The following is a 20450-nucleotide window of genomic DNA, read 5'->3' as shown; positions in this document are numbered from 1 at the left end:
TTTCATCCAGCATCTTACAGTTCTCAGAGTATAGGTCTTCTGCCTCCTTGGGTAGGTTTATTCCTGGGTATTTTATTTATTTATTTATTTTTATGTAATGGTAAGTGGGATTGTTTCTTTAATTTCCCTTTATGATCTTTCATTGTTATTGTGTAGGAACACAAGAGATTTCTCTGTATTAATTTTGTAACCTGCAACTTTACCAAGTTCATAGAACTCTAATAGTTTTCTGATAGCATCTTTAGGATTTTCTTTGTATAGTGGCCTATCTTCTGCAAACTGTGACAATTTTACTTTTCCAATTTGGATTCCTTTTGTTTCTTTTTCATGTCTGTTTTCCATGACTAGGACTTCCAAAACTATGTTGAATAAGAGCGGTGAGAGTGGGCATCCTTGTCTTGTTCCTGATCTTAGAGGGAGCACTTTCAGCTTTTCATCATTGATAACGATGTTAGCTGTGAGTTTGTCATATATGGTCTTTATTATGTTGAGGTAAGTTCCCTCTGTGCTCACTTTTTGCAGAGTTTTTATCCTAAATCAGTGCTGAATTTTACCAAAAGCTTCTTCTGCATCTATTGAGATGATCATATGTTCATATGTTTTTGTTCTTCTGTTTGTTAATGTGGTATATCATACCACATTATGATTTGATTTGCATTTATTGAAAAATCCTTGTATCTCTGGGATAAATCCCACTTGAACGTGGTATATGATCCTTTTAATGTATTAATATTGTTGGATTCAGGGTTTGCTAGTATCTTTTTGAGTATTTTTGCATCTATGTTCATCAGTGATGTTGGACTGTAGTTTTCTTTTTGTATCATCTTTGCTTGGTTTTGGTATCAGGGTAATGGTGGCCTCATAGGGTGAGGTAGGGAGTGTTCCTTTCTCTGCAATTTTTTGGAAGAGTTTCAGAACAACAGGTGTAACTCTTCCCTAAATATTTGATAGAAGTTTCCTATGAAGCAATCTGGTCCTGGACTTTTGTTTGCTGAACGTTTTTAAATCACTGTTTCAATTTCATTACTTGTGATTGATCTGTGCATATTTTCCATTTCTTCCTGGTTCAGCCTTGGAAGGTTGTACCATCTAAGAATTGGTCCATTTTTTCTATGTTGTCCATTTTATTGGTATATAGCTCTTTTAGTAGTTTCTTAACAGCCTTTGTATTTCTGTGGTGTCAGTTGTAACTTCTTTTTCATTTCTAATTTTATTAGTTTGAGCCCTCTCCTTTTTTTATTGATGAGTCTGGCTAAAAGTTTATGAAATTTGTTTGCCTTTTTAAAGAACCAGCTTTTAGTCTCATTGATCTTTTCTGTTGTTTTCTTTCTCTATATTGCATTTGTTTCTACTCTGATCTTTGATTTATTTCCTTCTACTAACTTTGGGTTTGGTTTGTTCTTTCTCTGGTTGCTTTAGGTGTAAAGCTGATTTGTTTATTTGAAATTTTTCTTCTTTCCTGAGATAAGGTTGTATTATTTACTTCTCTCTTAGAACTGCTTTTGCTGCATCCCATAGATTTTGAATTGTTGTTTCATTGTCATGTAGTTTTCAGAGTACAGATCTTTTGCCTTCTTAGGTAGTTTTATTCCTAGGTATTTTATTCTTTCTGTTGTGATGGTCAGTGGGATTGTTTCCATAATTTCTGTTTCTGATCTTTCATTGTCATATAGAAATGCAAGAGATTTCCATGGATTAGTTTTTTATCTTGCAACTTTACTAAATTCATGGATGAGCTCTGGTAGTTTACTCGTAGCATCTTTAGGATTTTCTATGTATAGCATCATGTATCATGTGCAAATAGTGACAGTTTTACTTCTTCTTTTCCAGTTTGGATTCCTTTTATTTCTGTTTCTTCTCTGATTGCTGTGGCTAGGACTTCCAAAACTATGTTGAATAAAAGTGGCGAGAGTGGCATCCTTGTCTTGTTTCTGATCTTAGAGGAAATGTTTTCAGCTTTTCACCATTGAGTATAATATCAGCTCTAGGTTTGTCATTGAGTATAATATCAGCTCTAGGTTTATCATGTTGAGGTGTTTGCAACTGAACAACATGTTGAGGTATGTTCCCTTTATGCCCACTTTCTTGAAAGTTTTTTATGTAAGTGGGTGCTGAATTTTGTCAAAAGTTTTTTCTGCATCTGTTGAAATGAGTTTTATTCTTCAGTTTGTTGGTGTAGTATATCACATTGATTGATTTGCAGGTATTGAAAAATCCTTTCATCCATGGGATGAATCCCACTTGATCATGGTGTATGATCCCTTAAATATATTGTTGGATTCAGTTTGCTAGTATTTTGTTGAGTATTTTTGTGTCTATGTTCATCAGTGATATTGACCTGTAATTTTCTTTTATGGTGGTATCTTTGTCTGGTTTTAGTATCAGAGTGATGGTGGCCTCATAGAATGGGTTTGGGAGTGTTCCTTCTTCTGCTTTTGAAATAGTTTCATAAGTTTCCATACTCTTTTTCGAATAGCGTCATAAAGATAGTTGTTACATGGTCTCTAAATGTTTAATAGAACTTTTCTGTGAAGCTGTCTGGTCCTGGATTTTTGTTTGTTGGAAGTTTTTAAATCACAGTTTCAATTTCAGTACTTGTGATTGATTTCTTCATATTTTCTGTTTCTTCTGGGTTCAGTCTTGAGAGATTGTACCTTTCTAAGAATTTGTCAGTTTCTAAGTTGTCCACTTTATTGGCTTATAGTTGCTTGTAGTAGTCTCTTATGGTCGTTTGTATTTCTGTGGTGTCCATTGTAGCTTCTTTTCCAATTCTAATTTTATTGATTTGTACCCTCTTTTTCTTAATGAGTCTGGCTAAAGATTTATCCATTTCATTTATCTTTTCAAAGAACCAACTTTTAGTTTCATTGATGTTTTTATTGTTTATCTCTTTTATTTTTGCTGTGATCTTTATGATTTCTTACCTTCTACTAATTTGGGGTTTGGTTTGTTCTTTCTCTGGTTCCTTTAGGGGCAAGGTTAGGTTGTTTGTTTGAGATTTTTCTTGTTTCATGAGGTAATATTGTATTGCTATAAACGTCCCTCTTAAAACTGGTTTTGCTGTGTCCCACAAGTTTTGGATCGTCATGCTTTTGTTTTCATTTGTCTTTAGGTATCTTTTTTTTATTTCCTCTTTGATTTCTGCAGTGATCCATTGGTTGTTAGCAACATATTATTTAGCCTCCACATGTTTGTTAGTTACATTTGTGTGTGTGTGGTTGATTTCTAATCTCATATCACTGTGTTTGGAAAGATGCTTTGTATGACTTCAATTTTCTTAAATTTATCAAGGCTCAATTTCTGGCCCAAGATGTGATCAATCCTGGAGAATGTTCTGTGTGCACTTGAGAAATTGTATTCTGCTGATTTCAGATGGAATGTTCTATAAATATCAATTAAGTTTAAATCTACTGTGTCATCTAAAGCCTGTGTTTCCATATGGACTTTCTGGATGATCTGTCCATTCATGAATGTGAAGTAAGTGTTAAAAGTCCCTCTTTATTATTGTGTTACTGTCAGTTTCTCTTTTTATGGATGTTAGAATTTGCCTTAAATGTTGAGGTGCTCCTTTGAGTGCATATATATTTACACTTGTTACATCTTTTTATTGGATTGAGCCTTTGATCATTATGTAGTGTCCTTTGTCTCTAATAACAATGTTTATTTTAAAGTCTATTTTGTCTGATATGAGTGTTGCTACTTCAGCTTTCTTTTGATTTCCATTTGCGTGGAATACCTTTGTCCCATCCCTTTCACTCTGTATGTGTCCCTAGATCTGAAGTGGGTCTCTTATAGATAGCATATATGTGGGTCTTGTTTTTGTATCCATTCAGCCAGTCTCTGTCTTTTGGTTGGAAAATTTAATCTATTTCTATTTAAGGCAATATTCATATGTATGTTCTTATTGTCATTTTGTTGTTTTTGTAGGTCTTTTTTCTTCCCTTATTCTGTTCTCTTATGATTTGACATTTATCTTAAGTGTTGTATTTGGATTGCATTTCTGTGTGTGTGTGTGTATCAATTGTAGATTTTTGGTTTGTGGTTCCCATGAGGTTTTGAGACAGAAGTCTGTGTATCTACAAAATTGTTTTAAGTTGCTGATTTCTTAATTTCCAATGCATTTCCAATATTCTGAATTTGTACTCTCCTCACGATTGCTGGTTTTGATATATTTGTGTGTGGATGATTTCCTATCTTTATGTTTGCTTTTCGTGGTGAGCTTTCCCATTTGTAATTTTTTTTTGTTTGTTTCTAGTTGTGGCCTTTTCTTTCCACCTAAAGTTCCTTTAGGATTTGTTGTGAAACTGGTCTGGTGGTGCTGAATTCTCTTAGCTTTTGTTTGTAAAACTTTTGCTTTCTCTGTCAAATCTGAATGAGAGCCTTGCTGAGTGGAGTATTCTTGGTTGTAATATTTTTCCCGTTCATCACTTCAAATATAGTGTGCCACTCATTTCTGGCCTGCAGAGTTTTTGCTGAAAAGTCAGCTGATAGCCTTATGAGGACTCTCTTGTACATTATTTGTTGATTTTTTTTTCTCTTGTTGCCTTTAATATTTTTCTTTGTCTTTAATTTTTGTGAGTTTGATTAATATGTGTCTTGGCATGTTCTTCCTGCAAAGATGGGCTCAATAAAAGACAGAAACAGTATGGACTTAACAGAAGCAGAAGATATTAAGAAGAGGTGGCAAGAATACACAGAGGAACTGTACAAAAAAGATCTTCACGACCCAGATAATCACGATGGTGTGATCACTCACACTCACCTAGAACCAGATATCCTGGAATGTGAAGTCAAGTGGGCCTTAGGAAGCATCACTACGAACAAAGCTAGTGGAGGTGATAGAACTCCAGTTGAGCTATTTCAAATCCTGAAAGGTGATGCTGTGAAAGTGCTGCACTCAGTATGCCAGCAAATTTGGAAAAGGTCAGTTTTCATTCTAATCCCTAAGAAAGACAATCCCAAAGAATGCTCAAACTACCGCACAATTGCACTCATCTCACATGCTAGTAAAGTAATGCTCAAAATTCCCCAAGCCAGGCTTCAGCAGTACATGAACCGTGAACTTCCAGATGTTTAAGCTGGTTTTAGAAAAGGCAGAGAACAAGAGATCAAATTGCCAACATCCGCTGGATCATCAAAAAAGCAAGAGAGTTCCAGAAAAACATCTATTTCTGCTTTATTGACTATGCCAAAACCTTTATGTGGATCACAATAAACTGTGGAAAATTCTGAAGGAGATGGGAATACCAGACCTGACCTGCCTCTTGAGAAACCTGTATGCAGGTCAGGAAGCAACAGTTAGAACTGGACATCGAACAACAGAGTGGTTACAAATCGAAAAAGGAGTACGTCAAGGCTGTATATTGTCACCCTGCTTTTTTAACTTATGTGCAGAGTACATCATGAGAAACGCTGGGCTGGAGGAAGCACAAGCTTGAATCAAGATTGCCGGGAGAAATATCAATAACCTCAGATATGCAGGTGATACCACCCTTATGGCAGAAAGTGAAGAGGAACTAAAGAGTCTCTTGATGAAAGTGAAAGAGGAGAGTGAAAAAGTTGGCTTAAAGCTCAGCATTCAGAAAACTGAGATCATGGCATCCAGTCCCATCACTTCATGGCAAATAGATGGGAAAACAGTGGAAACAGTGGCTGACTTTATTTTTGGGGTCCAAAATCACTACAGATGGTGATTGCAGCCATGAAATTAAAAGACACTCACTCCTTGGCAGGAAAGTTATGACCAACCTAGATAGCATATTAAAAAACAGAGACATTACTTTGTCATCAAAGGTCTGTCTGGTCAAGGCTATGGTTTTTCCAGTAGTCATGTGTTGATGTGAGAGTTGGACTATAAAGAAAGCCAAGCGCTGAAGAATTGATGCTTTTGAACTGTGGTGTTGGAGAAGACTCTTGAGAGTTCCTTGGACTGCAAGGAGATCCAGCCAGTCCATCCTAAAAGAGATCAGTCCTGGGTGTTCATTGGAAGGACTGATGTTGAAGCTGAAACTCTAATACTTTGGCCACCTGATGTGAAGAGATGACTCATTTGAAAAGACCCTGATGCTGGAAAAGATTGAGGGCAGGAGCAGAAGGGGACGACAGAGGATGAGATGGTTGGATGGCATCACCGACTCGATGGACATGGGTTTGGGTGGACTCCGGGAGTTGGTGATGGACGGGGAGGCCTGGAGTGCTGTGGTTCATGGGGTCGCAAGGAGTCGGACACGACTGAGCGACTGAGCTGACTGACTGATGCTCTTCCTTGGGTTTATCTCGTACGACACTCTCTGTGCTTCCTGGACTTGAGTGTCTCCCGTCTCATGTTAGGGAAGTTTTCAGCTTCAATATCTTCAAATATTTTCTCAGGCCCTTTCTCTCTCCTCCTTCTGGGATGCCTACCATGCACATGTTGTTGTGTTTAATATTGTCCGGTGATCTCTGAGACTGTCCTCATTTCTTTTCATTCTTTTTCTTTATTGTCTCACAGTAGTGATTTCCACCAGTCTTGTCTTCCAGCTTACTTACTCTCTTCTGATTCAGTTGCTCTGGTATTAATTTCTTATAGTGTATTTTCATTTCAGTATAATATTGTCCATCTCTGTTTGTTTGTTCTTTGAATCTTCTAGGTCATTGTTAAGCGTTTCTTGTGTCTTGTCAGTGTGCCTGCAATGTTTTTCCAAGATCTTGCATTGTCTTTACTATCATTACTCTGAATTCTTTATCAGATAGATTGCCTGTGTACACTTGAGTTAGTTGTTCTTACGGGTTTTTAATCTTCTTTCATCTGGAACTTCTTTCTCTGCCATCTGATTGTGTCTGACTTTGCGTGTTTGTGGTCCGCTTTCCCCAGGCTGCAGGATCACAGCTCCTCCTGCTTTCGGTGTCTGCCCTCTGCTGGGTGAAGTTGGCCCCAGGCCTTGTGCAGGCTTCCTGTCGGGAGTGACTGGTGCCTGCCCACTGGTTGGTGGAGCTGGGCCTTGTCCTTCTGGTGAACAGGGCCATGTGAAGGGGTGTGTTTAAAGGTGGCTTTGACCTCAGTGTGGCTTTAGGTGGCCTGTCTGATGACGGCTGTGTCCCTCTCCTGCTGGTCGTTTGGCCTGAGGCCTTCCAGCACCGTTGCCTGCAGGCTGGTGGATAGGGCCAGGTCTTGATGCAAAAACGGCGACTCCCTGGAGCGCACCTGCCGATCAGTCTTTCCTGGGGCCTCTGCCACCAGGGTCCTGTCCTCCCGTGAGCCGCAGCCAGCCCCCACCTCCCCAGGAGGCCCTCCACGACCTGGCTGGGTCTGTCCCAGGCTCCCCTGGAGCTGTTGCTTTGTGCTGGGTCCCCGTGCACATGAAGCCTCGTGTGCGCCCTCCAGGAGTGGAGCACATCTCCCCAAATCCCATGGAGCTCCTGCCCCCAAGCCCTGCTGACCTTCAAAGCCAAATGCTCTGGGGGTTCCTGCTCCCGATATCAACCCCCAGGCTGGAAAGTCTGATGCGGGGCTGAGGACTGTCAGTCTTGTGGGAACACCTCTATGATAAAGTTATTTCCCAACTTGTGGGCTGCCCACCTGCTAGGTAGAAGATTTGATTATGTGGCAAAGGTACCCCTCCTACCATCTCATTGTGCCTTCTTTGTCTTTGAAAGTGAGATGTCCTTTTTTGTAGGTTCCGGTCTTCTCTGGTTGTTCGGCAGTTGTGATTTTCGTGTTTTTGTGAGAGGAGGTGAGCTCGCGTCCTTCTCCTCTCACTGAAATTGCGGGGCTGTCTGTAGCTTGGGTGCTTGCTGCCCGTCTCCTCGGCGTGTCCGCCATTGTCCCCGTGTGCTCCTGGGACAGAAGGGGCAGGGCTTGCTGCCTACTCACGGGGATCGCAGTGGCCATGATGGCGCGTGCCCCTCTCTAGAGCCCACCATAGTGTCCGGGACTCAGCCCCATGCCCAGAGCTCCTGCAGGAGGTGTCCTGGGGCCTGAGAGCACTCGTAGGGAGAGGAGCTCCTATGTGGTCCCACCCCATCCTTGGACGGCCCCCAGGAAGGGTGGCCGGCCTCACTGGTGAGCCCAGGCGCCTTCTGAGTGTACCCGCTGTGGCCACAATCCAGACTCTTCGGGCTGTCTCCACACAGCCAACCCCAGTCTTCTCCCTGAGTCTCAGCCTCTGAAGCCTGAGCTTCAGCACCCAGCCCCCACCCATGGGTGAGCATCTCACGCCGCGGAGCATAGGGTGGTGCTGCCGACTTTCTGTTACTGTCTTGCTGCACTCTCCTCCTAGGCTCTGACGCTCCCCCTCCATCCAGGCTGGTCTCTCTGCCTGCAAGGGGGCTCACCCAGGGTGCAAGGACACGTCCTCCTTCACAGCTCCCTCCCTGCAGTGGGGCTGCCCCAGGTCCTTTATTTTTCTCTCTCCTTTTGTCCTACCCAGTTACATGGAGGTTTTGTTGCTCTTTAGGAAATCTGTGGTCTTCTGCCAGTGTTCAGTAGATGTTCTGTGTGAATCATTCTATTTGTAGATGTGGGTTTTTTTTTAAAGATTTCTTTTGATGTGGACCGTTTTTTTAAGTTTTTATTGAATCTGTTAAAATATGAATCTGCCTGACGTTTTGTTTTTTTGGCCCTGAGGCATGTGGGATCATAGCTTCCTGAGCAGGAATCAAACCAGCACCCCTGGAAGGCGAAATCTTAACCACTGAACCACCAGGGAAATACCTGTAGATGTGTTTTTAATGTATTTACGGGAGGAGGTGAACTTCATGTCCTACTTCTCCACCACCTCAATCCTAACCAACACCAATTTTTTTTTAAAGCTTCACTTCAGTACCTAAAAGGTTTTAATTCTGAAGTCCAGTTTTTCAACATTTTAAATTTTGCTTCTGGTATCACACTGAAGTCTTTACCTAAACCATGAAGATTCTCTCCCATTTTCTTCTAGAAGTTGTATGTGAGGTGCCAAGTCGCTTCAGTCATGTCCAACTCTTTGCGACCCTATGGACTGTAGCTTGCCAGGCTCCTCTGTCCATGGGATTCTCCAGGCAAGAATACTAGAGTGGGTTGCCATGCCCTCCGCCAGGGCATCTTCCCAACCGAGAAATGGAAGCCAGGCCTCATGTCTGTTGCATTTGCAGGTTGGTTTTTTTTTGTTTGTTTGTTGTTTGTTTTTTTTTTTTTTTCATTTATTTTTATTAATTGGAGGCTAATCACTTTACAATATTGTAGTGGGTTTTGTCATACATTTTGAGGCAGGTTGGTTCTTTACCGCTCATGTCAGTGGGGAAGCTCTAGAAGTGGTACAGCCTTTGCTTGTGTCTTTTGGTCTTTAATGAGCTAAAGGTCTAAATAATTTTCTCTTTCTGTCTTTGCACACCTCCCCCCCATCCGCCCCATTTTGGTATATGCTGTTCCAGCACCGCTTGCTGAAGACCGATCTCACATTAAAATGGCTTGGCACATGTCAGATCAATTTATCATATATGTAAGGGTTTATTTCTAGACTGTTAACCCTATTCTATTGCTTTATCCACCTATCCTGATGCCAGCAAACACTGTCTTAATTATTGCAGCCTTATTAACTTGAAATTGGGTAGGGTAATTCCTCCAATTTTGTTCTTTTTCAAAATAATTCTGGCTATTTTAGATACTTTGCATTTCTATGCAGGTTTTAGGATCAGTTTGTCTATTTTAAAAAAACAGAAAAGCCTGCTGGACTATTGATAGGGATTAGGTTGAAGCTAGAGAATAATTGGGGGAGAAGTATCATTTTAAGAGTATTGAATCTTTTAGTCCAAAAATATGGGATGTTTCTCCATCTATTTAGATCTTTAATTTCTCTCTGCAGTTTTTATACTTTTTCAATGAAATTTATTCTTGTATTCTTGATGCTGTTGTGAGTGGAAGTTTTTAAGAGGATTGTTCATTGCTAACAGGGAATTTCAGTTGCTTTTTATATATTGATCTTGTATCATACAACCTTACAATTTTTTCAGTTAGTTTTTTTGTGGATTCCTTAGGATCATAGGAGATCATATCATTTGTGAATAGTTTTACTCTTTCAAATTTGAATGCCTTTAATCTTTGGTGGGGGTTGGGGGCAGGTCAGGAGCTGGATAGAACCTCTACTACAATGTTATATAAAAATGAGTGAATATTCTTGATTGCTCCTGATTTTAGGAGAAATACTCTCTTTCACCCTTAAGTTTATTAGCTGTAGGATTTTCATAGGTTGAAAATATTCTTCACTTGGGTTGAGGAACATACCTTATATTCCTAGTTTGGGTTTTTATCACAAAAGAGTGCTGAATTCTGTCAAATGCCGTTACTTGTCTCTGTTTAGCTGAATACATGGGTTTTGTCATTTTATTAATACGGTAGACGACATTCTGGGGCTTCCCAGATGGCTCAGTGGTAGAGAATCCATTGGCTGCCAGTGCAGGCCAGGAGACGTGGGTTCAGTCCCTGGGTCGGGAAGATCCCCTGGAGAAGGAAATGGTAACCCACTCCAGCATTCTTGCATGGGAAATCCCATGGACAGAGGAACCTGGCGGGGTACATTCCACGGGGTCGCAAAGAGTCGGACACGACTCAGCGACTTAACAGGACAGCAGCACAGCTTCTGGGGTGTGAAGTCGAGCTTGCAGCCCCAGGATATCCGATTTAGTCCTGGCGTGTAAGCCTTTTTCTTTGTTGCTGGATTCAGTTTGCTCATAGTATGAAGGACTTGTGTGTCTGTCCTCATGGAATTTAAATATCCTTTCAAGTGTAGGTATTTAAAACTAAATTTCCCTCTCAGTACTGCTTTAGCTGCATATTGTAAGTTTCCATATGCTGTTTTACTTCATTTAAATTCTCTAACTTTCCTTGCTTTCTTCAAGTGTTTAGAAATGCATTAAATTTCCAAATATCTGTTGGTAACTCCTAACTTAATTTCAAATGGTTGGAAAATATATTGATACTTTGTATGACTTCAGTCCTTTTAAATTGTTTTATAGCACAGCATGTGGTCTTTCCCTGGAAAATGTTCCGTGTGGAGTTGAAAAGAATGTATGTTTTGCTGTGGTGGTTGATCTACAAATGTCAGGGCAGGTTGGGTGATGACATTTTCTTCTTTGCTTTTTTTCAAGTTCTATCAGTTATTGAGAATGTAGTATTAATCTCCAAATGTTATTGGTGAATTATCTATTTTTCCTTTCAATTCTGTCACTTTTTTCTCCACATATTTGTTTTTAGGTGCAGGTTTTTAAGTACATTAACATCTAGGACTTCTGATAGCTCAGTTGGTAAAGAATCCGCCAGCAAAGCAGGAGACCCTGGTTTGATTCCTGGGTTGGGAAGATCCACTGGAAAAGGGATAGGCTACCCACTCCAGTATTCTTGGGCTTCCCTTTTGGCTCAGCTGGTAAAGAATCCGCCTGCAATGTGGGAGACCTGGGTTCGATTCCTGGGTTGGGAAGGTCCCCTGGAGAAGGGAAAGGCTACCCACTCCAGTATTCTGGCCTGGAGAATTCCACAGGGGTTGCAGAGTTGGACATGACTGAGTGACTTTCACTTTCACAACCACCAGTTGGAGAAAGTTAACTACATGCTCTCCACAGGCATGTAGGCTCCAGACAGCTTGGAAGCAGAAAGTTGATGATTGAGAGTCCCCAAACATCTCCCTGTTGGCTCACCACTCACCAACCAGAACTGTGCATGAGCTGATCAATAACCCTGTGACCCCCTCCCTCACTTTGTCTTCCTGAGAATCCACTGGGGAGTTTGGGTCATTCAAGCGTGAGCCACCCTTCTTACCTGTCCCCACAGTGGGTGCTGCAATAACACGGGACTTTTCTTCACCAGGACCTGCTGTCACTGGATTAGCTTTACTGAGTGCACGAGTGAACCCATTTGGTAGAGTAACATATCTCCCTGATATACTGACCCTTTATCATTTGAAACGTCCTCTATTTCATTTCCAGTCCCACTTTGTCTGACATCAAGATATCCATTCTGGCTCTGGCTTACGGTTACTATTGGCATGGTGTATATTTTTCATGCTGTTACTTTTGTACTATTTGTCTTTGAATCCAAAGTTTCTCTTGTAGACACCATATAGTTAAGTCTTGGTTTTTTTATCCATTGTAACAATTTCTTTTGGTTCAAGTATTTAGTCCAATCATTTTTAATGAAATTATTGGTATTGTTTGATTTGTGGCTACCATTTTACTATGTTTTCCAAATGTCTCGTATGTTTTTGCATTTCCATCTTTCTATTACTGCCTTCTTCTGTGTTAACAACTTTTTAGTGTGCCGTTTAGATTTCTTAAACTGTATTTTAAGTGTTTTAGTGGTTGTTCTAGGGACTACAGTATTTTAGCTAACCACAATCTTCAGATTAATGCTAGTGTAATTCCAGTGAAAGAGTGTTTGTTCCAGTGCAGCTCCGTTTCCTGCCCACTCCTTGGTGCTAATATTGCAATGCACATCGTGTGCATGCGCGCTGTCACTTCAGCCGTGTCTGACTCTTTGTGACCCTGTGGACCAGTGCTTGCCAGACTCCTCTGTCCACGGGGTTCTCCAGGCGCACGGGGTAAGCTCCACGCCTCAACGTCCAGCAGACCCTCAGGTGGTTCCCGTGTCCTGGCTGCTGTAAACAGTGCAGCAGTGGACTCTGCGGTGCGTGTATCTTTGGGGTCGTGTTTTCCTCTGGATATGTGCCCAGGAGTGGGATTGCAGGATCATATGGCAGCTCTGTTTTTATTTTTCTAAGGAACCTCCATACTGTTTTCCATAGTTCGTGTACCAGTTTACATTCCTACTAACAGTGCGGGAGGGTTGTCTTCTCTCTAACCCTCTCCAGCATTTGTTGTTTGGGGATTTTTGGTGATAGCCATTCTGACTGGTGTGAGGTGATTTCTCATGGTAGCTTTGATTTGCATTTCTCTAATAAGGAATGGTGTTGAACATCTTCTTATGTGCCTACTGGCCATCTGTATGTCCTCTTTAGAGACACGTCTACTCAGGTCTTCTGCCTTTTGAGTGGGTTGTTTGTTTTGATACTATTAAGTGTCATAAGCTGTTTGTAAATTTTGGAGACTAATCCCTTATCAGTAACATCATTTACAAATATTTTCTCCCAATCTGTGGGTCGTCTCTTTGTTTTGCTTATTGTTTCCTTTGCTGTGTAAGAGTTTAAGTATGTCCTATTTGTTTGTTTTTATTTCTGTTATTCTGGGAGATGGATTGAAGGCATTGCTGTGATTTATGTCTGCCTATGTTTTCCTCTGAGTTTTACAGTGTTTGGTCTAACATTTAGGTCTTTAATCCATTTTGAGCTTATTTTTGTGTATGGCATTAAGGAATGATCTAATTTCACTTTTTCACATGTGCTGCATTTTTTTTTTCCACCTTTATTTTTGAGAGCTGGGTTGGTTGCATCCAAATCCTGTCATTCTCAACAGTCTGTTTCCTTTCTCTTCTTTGAAATACTTAAGTTGCCAAATCCCGTTCTTATAATTCTGTTCTTTTGTATTAGGAAAGAAAACAGTCATCCTAAGTTTCTTCTTTTTCCCATCTCACATTAAGAATCCTTCATTTTCACAATGATTTAATGTTATCTGACTGAATATTTTCCAACCCTTAAAAGTCATACATGGCTGAGCCCTTGCTTTTGTAACACCAAATGTTTCTCCTCACTTTTCAGAATAGCTGCAATGTTTTCTAAGTTCTCAATTATGAAATAAAGCACAGAGTTGCAAGATCTGTCCATCAGGTCATGTATGTAATATCACTTTTTCCAAATTAGAAAACCCCAAGGGCTGAAGAGGTGATGAAAAGACAAAGCTATTTCTGTTTTCTTTGAATCTATGATGTTTTAAAAGTAATCTCACTTTCTTCTAATTGACAAGAAAAAGCTCTACTTCTGCCTTTATTATGAAGAAAAAAATCGCTAAATCTGGTCTCTGAATTGAGGTGACTAGTCTTTAATGTAAGAACAATCCAATCTGCAAAACCTCACCTAGAGTATGTTGCGGGCTTAGGGATGACATCTCCTCTTTCTATCACTACTTCCTCAGTTCTCTTACCAGTCAAGTTCTCACTCTCAGGAGACTAACTGTTCAAAAAAACTCAAACACAAAACTTATTTCTACAAATTATTTCTCACAATCCTTAATTTAGGAAAAGAAGGAAAAATTTGGAAAGAAGATGAAAATACTTTACATTTTCTTTGGGAAAATCGCTGAAAACGTTAACACACACATAGCAGAGTTCCCGCGCAGATGTGTCACTTCGTGTCCACGCAGAACCGCCACCACACGCATGTGGAGAGCAGCTTCTACACGTAAAGATGCACCTTTGGACAGGGGGGCAAGTCTCAAACATGCTCCAGTACTGCAGCTTGTACCGAGTAGTCATCCAAAGATTCTAGTCTGTATTTATGTCAGTTACATTTCATAACAGCAGGACTCTCCCCAATATACACACTTTAAATTATGCCACTAGCACTTGGGAAAAAAAGTAATTTATTTGCATTGCTTCCATTTTTTCTACTGTAGTGTTAGGACTTGACATAAGCATTATTCTTCTACCTATTTACAGTTCGTTCAGAATATTACTACAAATACAGTATACAATTTATAAAAACTTATGGGGAACTGCAGTTTTCATTTTCCTCACCTCTTTACAGGTTTCTCAAAATCATTCAACGTAAGTGAAAATTTATATGGACATTTTTTGTACACATCTTAAAGGGGCAGAGATTACAGTGATAAAGCCAAAAGAATTTTGCACAAATACAATAAAATACAGAAAATAAAGTATAGATGTTATTTGGGGTACAAATATAAACAATACAGTACCATTTGAGTAATTTAGCAACATAATACTCATACTTTATAGAAATAAACTGCAAACCCGGAGAATGCTCTGACAAATATTAAACATCATATATACAATGAGGTAAATGTACCTTGGTCTCTTGAGAGGTAATTTAAGTTTAAAGCAATTGACATTTTGAAGCATCTCCTTGACATGTAAAGAAATATCAAACACCCCATTCCATTGGCACAATGTGAAAAAGGGATATCAAAACACAGTTCATGATACTCAATTCACAAATCTTGTTTAAAAATAAAAACATTCACTGAAGTTCTTTTTAAGCTTTAAGAAACTGGTTGAATGTTGTTAACCACTTTTTTTTTTTTAAGTTTACAGTTACAAATAAGACTGCATAATAGGGCTAAAGGTTTAAATGTACTGACAATCCTCAGAATGTCCTAGAAGTCCAGCATTTCTGGAGAGGGCCCATGGGAATCACAGCATTCCAAAACAGACACAAGATGCTGCAGGACATGTCATGAGCTATTTTTTATACTCTCAAAAACATCTGAACTGGCATTTTTCTGCCAAGCTGTGACAGAACCATTATTTGGACTCTCACCATCTGGAGCCAGAACACTGCCATGGTCAAGAAATAGTTTACTAACAATCACTCTTTCAGTGGAGGGGGAAAAATAAACTCTTGATATGACATGTCTAACGGGATCCTCATGTTGTTTTGAGTTTTAATTAGCACTTATCATCTTGTTTTACAAAATGTTCTGTATGTGACAGTTCTTTAAAGTAGAGGGGGAAAAAAGGTTAACTCAGGCATGAGCAGCAAAATGGCCAAGTGGCCACTGACATTTTTTAAGAATGGAAACTTGGAGTTCCCGATGACCACGGCACTGTGTCCTGACTCAAGGCACTTCCTGGGCACCGTCACTGCAGCGTAACTACAGGCTCAGCTCTCTGGACCTACCCTGTCCTGTGGGAGACACGCTGGCCACTGCTTCGGGCACAACCCCACTGCCAGAGCTGCCCTCTGCTGCCAGCCCACTCAGAGGCAGGACCAGCGGGAAGGCAGCCTGGGCGACAGAGAGCCAAGGGTGTGAGGAGACGACCAGGGATGTCTGCACCCCAGGAAGCCGTGCGCGCCCCTCGTCCCCGTCCTCTGGGGGCACTGGCAGTTGACGTGGACAGTCTGCCTGAAGGTTACTTAAGCAAAGTAGAACCTTGGAAAGTGAGCATCTGAAGAAAGATAGTATAAACACAAAGGCTTGTGTTTTTAAGTATATTTCTCCAGTCAAATTTTTCTGCAGGAACAGCCACAGCAATCATGATCCATAAATATTTTCAGTTACTTTCATTTTCAATACTAGCCAATTGGGGTTTGTCAAACCTTCGTTAGTTGGAAAAAAAAAAAGGAATCAGCTAGAGTAACATGAAAACCCAATTTAGAACTAAATTCCAACTTTTAAAAAGTTCCCTGATTCATCAAAAGTAGATTTTATCCATTTAGGCTGAACAGTAAAATTGTAACTCATTTTTTGACTTAATAAAGAATATCTTCAGCAAAAGTTGGTTTTACCTTATATGAAACTGAGAAATCATGTATCACAACTTTAAATCAGACAAGAACTTTTGGTATGTTCTTAAAATTATATAAAAATAGTTTTACTGATTAACATGCATTGGTCCCCTGGATTTCATAAAGCAGATCTGGTAGGCTTGTAAATGGCCAAAAAAAACCAAAATAAAGTAAAAGTACCTGATCATAGAGCTAGAGATTATTAAACAGGAAACATAACACAATTATAAAAACAAACCTCGCAAACTCACTCATTTGCTTTGATGAAATCATGGTAACTACAGAAAAAACTAAAATTTGGACTCAAAATATTAACCTCTAAACAATATTTTCCCCATGTTGTTTTTAAACACATGAAATTGACACTAAATTCCTATGAAGTATGTCATTCATTCTAAAGTTACTTTGGCTTTAAGACCAAACAGTCTTTCAGATTTTTTCTATGTATAAGAAATAAGACGTTATCAGAATGCAGCTCAGTCAGCAAAATGGCCACTATCTCTTACTGACCAAAATACTGTCAAGGTTACTCTGACCCTTTCATCAGGAAACTGATAGCTCTGTAAGGTATGGTCTTGCCTCACAGCTACGATAGACTTTCCTCCCTCAGATTAAGATCACAGTGATAAAGAGGACTTTGAACAATTGTAGAAATCCTGCAAAGACTTTTAGCACTGGAAGTAAAACCAGTTATTATAAGCTAATTTCAACTTAATGTGAGAAGGCCATGACAGATTTGCTTTAAACATTTAATTTCACCATAAACATCTGTAAATGGAGAATCTATCCTTGGAATATTCCTTAGCTATCACTTTCCCAAATATTGAGGGTGCACCAAATTCACTCCATAGCCATATAAATTAGGCAGTTGCAACATCTGCACAAAGAAGGAAAGACTGAATTAAAAGCTGCCTTCCTCAAAGTGTAGTGCGACCTCAAAACCACACTGACTCTGACCTTAGCTACAAAGACAGAAAGTCCACAGACCAGTGACTCCTACACAACGTGACTCTCACATACCTGCTACTATCCAAATTATCAACTGCCTTTACCTTCCTAGAAAGAAGCCTATTTAACATTAACCATATTCTAACTTTAAACGTAATTCATTTCTTAAAAAAAATAACACTGTCTTTGATCGGATAAAGAAAAAAATGGCTTACAGAATGCCACACAACTTTTCACAAGCAGCTAGACAAATTTTCCCTTTTAGAAAAATTTGTCTGTATGCTACAGATTTTAAGTTATTAAAGTACTATAAGCATCAAGAGTGCCACTTGATTTTTTAAAAGTGTACTTAGACAATACAATTAAAATGCAAAAACTTGGTGAGAATACTTATGACCATGATAACAATTTACCAATTAATGCCATTTCATTTCTTTAGTGGTTTAAGCACATTTTGGTAGGAGAAAGGCATTTTCAAAATGGAATACCAAATAACATACCAGAAAAACTCTTCTAGAAAACAAAACAGAGTAAGTCTGGGTTATCCAGGTAAATAAACTTTTGAATTAAAACATGACAAGTTTACCACACAGACTTTAAGCAATTCTACTCATTTCCATTAGAAAGACACAGAAGTGGCACTTACTGGTATAGTACAATCCCATTTTGAAGGCATGTAATGTTCTGAATATGTGAAAGAACAATAATATACAAAATACAATTGCATAAATTATGTTCCTCACTACTATATGAGGTCATTTTTAGACTCAAGAGTTTATAAGTGTTAGTTTTAAGATCCTGAAAATTATAGAACAGTACATTCAAAGTCTAAATCAAAGAAACTCTTTAGTGGTTCAGAATCCTCTGAGAATGTACTAACCAGGAGAAATCACTTTCTTTAAAAATAAGAAATGTTTCATATAACTCAGCCATCCAGCTCCTTTACCCTTAAAGATGATCTTCAGCACAGCAGTTACCTAAAAGTTAAGACCAGCAATCATTTAAAAAACAAGGTTTGTGTTAATAAAAAATAAAGGTAGCCTACACAACGTTTTGTAACTGTCCTGGGAAAGCGTTCATAGCACACAGAAAGGACCCCACGTGGCGGTTTCCTGGGTCTGAAGAAATCCCGGGATGTCTTAGTTCACCTTTCTACATCGCCGTGGAAGGAAGCCACATCCTTCTCTTCCCTCTCAGTGAGGTAGAACAACTGACCTCCCAAATTAAAACCCAGGAGCAGATGTGAAGAAGAAGCAGAGTTCAGGCAGAGCCACAGAATTTACATTTTGATGCCTTCCTGCTGACTGAGTTGTGACAATGTTTTCTTAATCCGCAGGGCTGTAAGCCTGGCTGCGCCATTGGCATACCAACATTCTCTCATAATTTTAGCCATTACTCGCAAGGCCTACAGGAAAAGAAGAGAAAGATCATTAACGCATGCACCACTTTTCAACGACCTAGATAATAATCTTTACCTGTAAATTTTCTTTGTAAACGCCATACAAGGAATTCTGTTTCAGCATCATTTGTAATAGCAAATGAGTAAAGATGACCTAAATTCCCCTCAGCAGGATACTGGTGCCAGCAGCTGGAAAGCAGATGGACAAGGGAGGATTGACTTTGCAGCCTGAGAAAGCTGAATCCTCAAACAGAGCTGTGCAAGGCAAAGAGGGAACCTGCCTCCCATGAAACGGCCCCCAAAACTGAGGAATTAACTTACATCCTGTATCCCCGAGGTGACGTTCAGGGCAAAAATAGAATCAGCCAAAGAAGCTGGAAGCCCAGATACCTGCCCTGCCCTGCCCCAACTTCACACAGCTGGGTGACCCCCAACCCCATCCCCACAGAAGACGAGAGGCTTCAATCTGAGGGCAGAACAGACTGCCGTCTTGGGGAAATGAGGGCAAAATTCCACATGGACAACACACTGAACGCCAAGACGACAAACTTTCTCCCCAGAACATGGCCAGTGACTTTACACACTCCTCTAGGTAAGAGACCAGAAGAGTCTTCAGCCCAAGAAGAAAAGCCTAGAGAGTGACGTCAGTGGTTTCCCAAAGCAGCAGTCCAGTTCCTTCACGCTCAGCCTGCATGACGACGAGCTGCATTCATGTGCACAAAGCTTCCCATCAGCTCTCAGTGCTGCTTTTATACGTAGAGCCTGAGCCTGACCAGGCATTTCAGGAAAGGAACATGAAACGCAGAGACTGAGACAAACAGAAAAACACAAGGTGTACAGAAGACAGTATCAACAGGCCATCATTAATATCTTCAAAGAGATAAAAGAAAATACTGATACTGGACTTACCAATACTTTTTTGGGTTTGGTTTGGGGAAAGTTTTATAGAACTACAAGATAAATCTGAATAATAATAATAAAACCAAAAGATAAAAGTGGATTCCTTTCCCAGAAAGTAGAGAAAAGAGAACAAAGAGATGGGTAATAAGAAAGAAAACACAAGAAAAGCAGAATGCCTGTTCAGGATGTCCACATTCATAGCCAGAGCTGAAGAAAAAGAACAGAAGAAAATGGAAGGGAACACATCAAGGAAATACTTGAGGAAAATTTCCTAGAAATGAGCATTTGTTTTCAGGTAAAAACGACCAAGGGTTCAGGACATGCATAAAATCATCCGGCAAACCAAGTGCCATGAGCCAGATACCGTCCTCCACGCATCTAGTAGGGTACTAACAGACACAGCAGGGGTCTCACAGAGAACAGCTCCCCTCTCACAAAGCTCACGTTACAGAGGGCTAAAGCATATGGTTAACAACTAAGCAAAACACATGGGCTGTCAGCGGCAAGCGCTGAGGAAAACATCAGTTAGGGAAGGAGATAAAGTATGCTGGGGAAAAAAGTGCTATTTTAAATAGGTTGACAGGTAACGTCTCACTGGCAAGGTAACATCTGAGCAAAGAGCTGGAAGAGGGAGATGATGAGCAAAAGAAACTTGAAGACATGGGATTCAGAAAGGCAGTCACCACAAGAGAGGCAAGAGAGATCACAGGTGAAAGGTGAGGGATAGCCAAGATGAAAGCTGACCTAGAGCCAGCTTTTCAGACCAGAAAAGGTCAGAGGGCTCTGAAAAACACTTCTGTAGGTATCCTATCAGTTTCAAATCCTCGATGTGTTTCAGC

General features: G+C 40.1%; 1 protein-coding gene across 2 annotated transcripts in view; it reads right to left on the bottom strand.

Annotated features, from left to right (window-relative positions):
* Window positions 1–14461: 14461 nt before the first annotated feature.
* Window positions 14462–20450, bottom strand: part of TGFBR1 (transforming growth factor beta receptor 1) — a 76058-nt gene continuing 70069 nt past the window's right edge. For both annotated transcript variants that reach the window (XM_043891244.1, XM_043891245.1), the window contains exon 9: window positions 14462–18717. In XM_043891244.1, the coding sequence (XP_043747179.1) occupies window positions 18592–18717 (126 nt within the window). In that variant the 3' untranslated portion in view covers window positions 14462–18591. The remainder of the gene's footprint in view (window positions 18718–20450) is intronic.

Source organism: Cervus elaphus, chromosome 29, assembly GCF_910594005.1.
Source record: "Cervus elaphus chromosome 29, mCerEla1.1, whole genome shotgun sequence".
NCBI classification, from domain to species: Eukaryota; Metazoa; Chordata; class Mammalia; order Artiodactyla; family Cervidae; genus Cervus; species Cervus elaphus.
Note: the sequence above shows the minus strand (reverse complement) of the source record. Positions and strands in the feature narration are given on the sequence as shown.